Source organism: Sesamum indicum, linkage group LG11 (genome assembly GCF_000512975.1).
Source record: "Sesamum indicum cultivar Zhongzhi No. 13 linkage group LG11, S_indicum_v1.0, whole genome shotgun sequence".
NCBI classification, from domain to species: Eukaryota; Viridiplantae; Streptophyta; class Magnoliopsida; order Lamiales; family Pedaliaceae; genus Sesamum; species Sesamum indicum.
This window is the reverse complement of record NC_026155.1, coordinates 4713848-4721382: the sequence shown is the minus strand read 5'-3', so window position 1 is coordinate 4721382 and position 7535 is coordinate 4713848. Positions and strand designations below refer to the sequence as shown.

The 7535-nt window shown below is 33.0% G+C and overlaps 1 protein-coding gene across 1 annotated transcript; it reads left to right on the top strand.

The window, feature by feature from the left end:
• LOC105173353 (40S ribosomal protein S13) lies at positions 433 to 4143 on the top strand. The gene is made up of 5 exons (XM_011095058.2): positions 433 to 590; positions 679 to 751; positions 2943 to 3081; positions 3159 to 3345; positions 3807 to 4143. Exons 1-5 carry the CDS (start codon positions 568 to 570, stop codon positions 3838 to 3840), a joined length of 456 nt encoding a protein of 151 aa, XP_011093360.1. The 5' UTR covers positions 433 to 567; the 3' UTR covers positions 3841 to 4143.

Below are 7535 nucleotides of genomic sequence, written 5' to 3'. Positions count from 1 at the left end.
GGCCGGGGGGGGGGGGGGGGGGGGGGGGCAGGGGGGGTAACGGGGTCGGGTGGTGTAATTAGTGTACAATTTGTCTAATAACGTGAAGGCATGCAAAGCGTACAATTTGTCTAATAACGTGAAGGCATCGGCGACTGTATCGACATCGAAAGAATAGGTGTGTGTGTCTCACCTCATCCTCATTACATAATACACATCTACCTAAGTGAGATAATCAAGATTTGTCCTCCTAGATAATTTATCCAATATAATAAGCTATAAAATAAATATATGACGAGATATCTTTAAAGCGCCCGAAAATTATAAAAAGATAATTTACTCAATTTAATATAATAGGGGTGGATCGGGTGGTATCCATTTTTCGTTTGAAAGAATATTATTATAACCCACTAAATTGGACTGAACACGGAAATAAGTTCAACCTCGAGGACTCAATTACAAATACCTCATCAGATATATAAACCTCCGTTTCTCTATCCGCATAGGGTTTTCTGCTCCACTAGAAGAGCTGCTGCAGCTGCCGTTCCCCCCGCCGTCGCCGCCGCTCGTATCCAGACAACCGCAGCCATGGGTCGTATGCACAGCCGAGGGTCCGCATTCTCTCGACCTGTCTCTGTTTGTTTCACATAATGAGCGCGGTTTTTCTGTTTCTGACTATATGTTTTCTGGATGATGTAGAAAGGGTATTTCAGCATCAGCACTTCCATACAAGAGGACTCCACCGAGCTGGCTTAAGATTTCTTCTCAGGATGTAAGTGATAAAGTTCCTTATGTCTTTTTCGTTATTTCCTTTCCTTTTTGTCTGTGTATTTCTACTCTTTAGGATGAGAACTTCGTGATATCGTTATTTATCAATGTGCGGATTTGTTCAATTTAATTAGTATGCGGATTTTTTCAATTTAATTAGTATGCCTTGAGGTGGTTTATAGAGTTTAGTGCGTCCCTTTGTTATACTACTGCTCTCTCTTTGATCAAATGAGTGGTGAACGAAGTTCGTAGATCATTCGCCTATTTGCATACACCGCTGGACGCTTCAAATGTTAACTTCCTTTTTTGCGTATATTAAGCTATTTTCGTACTGGGGTTAATTGAAGATATTTGTATAGTCTACCTATTAATTTAGTGTTTCAGCTAGTTGGTCGCCAGGATTCTTTTCTTAGATTTGAGTTATGTTTGTCTGTCATCCGGTTTCACCTATGATGGACGAAATGCTGCCAAAGATGGAATGAAGAGTTGAAATAGCCACTGTGCTAGAAGTGCCCTCCAACTTTTCCAGGCGGTTTAGTGACTTGGACTATGGGTTTTGGTATACATTGAATGCTATGTATATTGCTTTACCACCATGATACTTATGATGCCTATTTGTCTTGTGTATATAATAAATTAATTAAATAAATCAAATTCAATAACTTTCCTTCTAACTAGGAGCGTGTTACTTTAGCCATGGATATTTAAATCAAACTTTGCAATAGAATGAAAGTGTTCTTACAAGGTTTTAGTTGGGGCACATAACAAGTAAATTAAGAACTTATGCTTATTTAGGATTTAGGTTGGGTTCTATAGGAAAATGGATGGATAATTGCGAATTCGGTCTCCAAACAAAGCCACTTATATAATTTTGGTTCTCAAACAATTTGAGGTTGCAGTTTTAATCCTCAAATGGTCATTTTCCTCTCATTTTTAGTGCTTCCGTTAAAGTCAACAGAAGTTTCAATTGGAGGGGAAAAATAACAATTTTTCCATTTTGTGGTATTTTTCAAGTTTTGGTCAAATGCACCCATTTCCCCCATTTATCTTCAAGCTTCAAGGATAGTTAAAGTTAAATTATCTAGAAAATTTTATTGCTTAAATTCTATTTTTTTCCTCTCTCTTAAAGATTGAAGAAAAATGGGGGAAATTGGTGCATTGGACACAATAGCTTGAAACATACTACAGAATGGAGAAAAATGGCTACTTTTCCCCTTCAAATGAAACATCCGTTAACTTTAATGGTTTTATTAATGCAAAGACTAAAAACGCCAAAAAACAATAGTTTTTTGGATCGAAACTGCAACCTTAAATTATTTGAAAAGCAAAACTGCATAAGTAGCTTTGTTTGAGGACCAAAATTGTATTTATCCTGAAAATGGACAAACAAATTTATGCAGTTATTTTTCCTCTGGCCTATATTGCATAAATTTAGGATATTATTCACACAGAATAATGAAATAAATAATAAAAGTCGTAGATGTTAATAGTCTTTTTTGTTAATGGAATTATTATTGGATATACCCATGAATTATAAGATCAAGGTCCTTGATATCGGTGTGTCAGTGTGCACGTATTATAGGTATATAGGATTCAGGGGTTTACCGTCTGAACCACCTCTTGATCAGTCTCTGATTTAGGGGTCATACCAGCTCCTTTATTTTGCAACTGAGGTTTGGAACTTGGGGATGGTTAGGCTATGACCATTGCAACCTGGAATTGTATAGGTTTATTAATGTAATACTGATTTCTGTATTAACTTTTCTTATGTAATAAAATAATACATGAAGTAATAACTTTCTAGTTTCCCATTTCATAAAACTTCAATTTTGGACATGAACCATCAACCATCAAAGTAGAACTTCTCGATGGTATGTGTTTTCTTAGGAGTTCTCTGGGTTAGGGCATATTAAGAGGAAGTTGTTATAACATCTAGTTCAAAGCAATGCTAGATGATTCTGCTTTCAAATGTGTTTGGGTTATTTTCTTAGGGCACTTTAATTGGAGTCCTAACTTTTGTGCCACTATATCCATGATCAATTTTTATGTTTTGTAACTCTATTCTGAAATTTGGCATTTTGGTTTAGCCCTGATAACGACATCCTTGTTTGACAGTATTTGCTAGTGGTGCCTTAAAATTGGTACATCGTTTATATAGATGGTATCTTGTTTCTAATTATGCATCCCTTCTTCAGGTTGAAGAAAACATTTGTAAGTTTGCAAAAAAGGGCTTGACGCCTTCTCAAATAGGAGTTATTCTTCGTGATTCTCATGGCATCGCCCAAGTGAAGAGTGTAACTGGAAGCAAGATTTTGAGGATACTTAAGGCACATGGTGCGTCTTTTGCCTTGTTGCGAGTATGTTTTATTAAATAAAAGTATGTTCATTAGTATGACTGCATCTCTGCCCAGGACTTGCTCCTGAGATACCTGAGGACCTCTACCACCTCATTAAGAAAGCTGTTGCAATACGCAAGCATCTGGAGAGGAACAGAAAGGACAAAGATTCCAAGTTTAGGTTAATTCTTGTTGAGAGCAGAATTCACAGACTTGCTCGTTACTATAAGAAGACTAAGAAGCTTCCACCTGTATGGAAATAGTAAGTTTATAATTTCACTTTTCTAAGATCTTTCTGTTTGAGTTTATATCCTCAATTGTTTATTTTTCCATCAGTTAAAATCTTGATAATTTATTACTGAAATATCATTGCTTGAAGAAAAGATCAGTTCAAGTAGGATTTTACTGATTTTGAATATTAACCTTTTTAGTTTGTGTATATTTCAAAATCAAGAATGAACTACTAGTACTTGGGTTGTCTGTCTCTCTTCTGATCTAGCTTGGTTTTATATCAAACACTCTTTTGAACTTATTTATTTTTATCTTTTTGTATTTTAAATTTCATTTGGTTGAATACAGTATTTTTGATATTCTTCTCTCGGTAGTTCTTGGTCTCTTTGGCATTTTCTATCATCTGTATGCAGAACCTTATATTACCATTCTCTTTTCTTCCCTCAAACTCTGTTTTAATTGCTATATTCATTTGTTGTATTTCCTTTGCAGTGAATCTACCACTGCCAGCACTCTTGTGGCTTGAAGACATATACGGTGGAAATATGGATTTGCTGTTTGAGTCATATTTTATGAAAAGAGATTTACCATTTTGAAGTGTTTTAGTTCAACTGCTTTTCTTAATCCACCAAGATCTTTGTTGATTATATGAGAATAGGCTAATTGATCCTTTACTTGGGAGAAAGTGTGCTCTAACTTCATCTCTTGTATGGAATTCCTTTACACTTGTGTTCTCCATTCCAACACTTGGAAGTGATCTCAATACACTAGTTGTGTGAGATTTCTACAATGAGGCAGGAATCTTTATGGGATTCATGAGCTCATGAAATTAGGTGTTCGCTATTAACCTTAAAAATATGCCTATTTGTTAGTCCATTATACATTCATTTGGATATGTCAAAATGTACATGGATTTAATAGTACTAGGAGAAAAATTAGGGAATACATATGCTTGCTCTAGTTTGAAAATGAAAAATAGAAGAATCTGCCAAAAACAAGGGAGAAATTTTAGCATTGATGTCTTTTTCTTATGGCTGTCGACCTGAAGTTCGTTTTCATTCATGCTGTAGATCTTTAATTGGATTTTGTCTTGTGCACTATTTTCAACCTTTACAAAGTTTGGTTTTTAAGTTCATATATGAACCGACTTGGATATCATTCATGTTAAATAAGGTTGTGGGCTATGAGTCAATTTTCTATCCGACAGTATTGTACGTGTTCTTCACAGCACTGCGCTCAGAAATATATATTTGTTTGATTTAAATAATGTTGTATGTGAGTTAAGTCAGTTAACACTTTATGAATTGGATTGGGTAACTATCATTCTATTCGTTTTGGTGATTTAGGATTTATCTATGCCACTCCATAACGGGTGAGAGAAAAGATGTAAGGTTTAGATGAAGATTTTCATCTACTCATAGGACATGTTTGCTTTGGGTGATTAGCTATGTTAGATTAATAGTGCAGACTAGTATAATATTTACTTGGAGTTATTGAAGCTTGGTATTAAACTCCAAGCCCCACATTATTCATATTATCTGTTATATTATCAAACCCATTTTAAGAGGTGAGTTTGGCCAATCCATCACATTGCCAAATCAGCACCACGACACCATTTTACTGATTTACCTTCATACTATTTATACGTATCAAAAAACCTTGGCCTCGGTTTCCAAGTATTTGTCCTCTTCCCATCTCAGTTTTCGATCTAATTTATTTCCTCCATATCTCTTTATTTTGCTGCTTCCCGTAACTAGAATTTCACGGCACTGCTGCTCCGCCACTTTGATCAATTGGTGGGATGAAGACTCGTTATCTTTGATGCTTCTAATAGGATATGAAATTATTTCAACCTCAATCACTCTGTTTGGATTCATATTTTCTATTTTTCAACTTTTTATTTATAATATATATACTTATATATATATACATGATTTGATAACAAATAGTGATTTATGTCTCTCAAAATACAACATTAAACACACAATATTTATATATAAATATATATATATATATATATAAGAGATATGATTTTTAATGAATTGTGATTTATCTCTCAAATCCCAATATTAAAAATACACCACTTATTTTACAATATTTTAAATTACCTCAAAATTCAAATTCAAATATACCATTTATCTTTAACACACATTTATTTATTTCTATTTTTCTTTCTCTATCTCCAGAATACAAAACAAAACATTCAAAATTCAAATCCAAACATTACGAATGTGTTACTTCTTCCCTAAAATTGATATTAATTCCCGAATCCCTCTCCAGATTGGAAACTACGTCTCTCAAAAATTTAGGCATAAGTGCATTTTCCCTCCTGAAGTTTGGTGTAATTACCTGTATATTCTTTGTGGTTTGAAAAATCACATCTAGCATTCTTGAGTTTTGCTTCTATCTAACAAATAAGTCTTTCGTTAGGTAAAGTTCACCGAACTTGCTTATATTAAAATAAAAAAGTTAAAAAAATTATATTTACTCCTGATTGATTTATTATTATTTATCTTATGTCACATAAGTCTTTTTAGGACCAAATATTCTCATACCTTTTCACATGTTAATACATGTGAGGAGGTATATATTCTCTATTATAATTGTAGTTTAGTCAGAAAAAAATTATCACCTGCTATAAATCAGTAGCGATCAAGGGTAAATAAGAATTTTCATTCAGTTATTTTTACTAATATTAATAAATTTAGTAAATTTTGACTAATGAATAAACTTATTTGTTAGATGAAAATAACCCTCCATGGTGCTAGATGTAAGTTATTAATTTATAGGAGGTCTGCGTATAATTACACTAAATCTCAGGAAAGAAGAGTGTAATTATCCCTAAAATTTGTTATTTTTGTTTCTATTCTTCTCAATTTTTTACTAAGATTTTTCCTTCGTTCTTCTATTCTTTTATTTTTAGGAATGGTATGATTGAGGCGGCAGAATTGGGGAAGGGCAGCGCGACTTTGGGACGAGGAAAAAGGAAAGATTAGGGCATATTTACTCTTTGTGCAGATCAAAGAAAAATAGTGAATGATGCCTTCATTTAATGGATTTTTAAAGTATTTTGAAATTAAAATGAAAGGGGCAATTTGGGAAATTTATCTGACATAAATCACCTGAAGTAAACAATACGTTATATAATCACTTATATCAGTCACATCTTCAATACAATGAAATAAACAAAAAATAATTTTATTAAATAATCACATCTCTAACATAATACAACTTTAATTACATTTGGTTAATCGGATCCTCGAAATAAATACGCCAATAGATTTTTCATATGAGATGATGAATGATAATAGACAAATATTATTCAAGATAGAATATGTTTGAAAACAAAAATATTAAATAATATGAATTATGTCATGTTAACAGTGCAATCTATATTATAGTAATGGGTGAATAGCTATTTATCCCTACGTGAGATTGAAAATTAGCACATTACTCCCCTATGAAAAATATAGCAATTTACACCTTTATACTTTTTAAAATGAAGCAATTTACCTCTCTAAAATTGCTTCATTTCAAAAATCATAAGGAGGTAAATTATTGTATTTTAAAAAATTTAAAAAGATAAATCACTTTTATTTTTTATAAAGGTATAATCAGCTCATTTACAATATCACAATAGAATTACTTATTTTTTTTTTTAATTGAAAATGATTTAAGCTAAATGTACTATATAGAAAAGATCCCTATGTATCTACATCTGAGTGCTCCCCACACAGAAAGGTGCAGCAATGATCTCAGGCAAGACAATGTGAGTCTTGTGATTTAGAGCATGATTTGAAGTGAAGTGATGCTTCTCTCTCTCTCTCTCTCTCTACATGCAATTCACAAAGTTCAAATGTTGAATTATTGTTGTTGTACCTGACGAGTCAGTTTTATTTATGCGGTAGGTGCGGGAATTACGTACCCTCACTATATATATGCAGCGTCTCTTCTATAGAAAAGACAGTATATGGGACACATGAAGGTGGTTAAAACGGTGAAGGGGGAGCTCAAAGGTATTTTACAACTTCCTTTTCTCCTATTATTATTAGGGTGAATAGCAATTCACCTCATGTGCTGTTTAAAATGAGCACATTACTCCCTTATAAAAAAAAAAATATAATAAATTTATCTCCTTATATAGGGAGGTAAATTGCTTCATTTAAAAAACATAAAGAGGTAAATTATTGTATTTTACAAAATACAGGGAGGTAAGTCGCT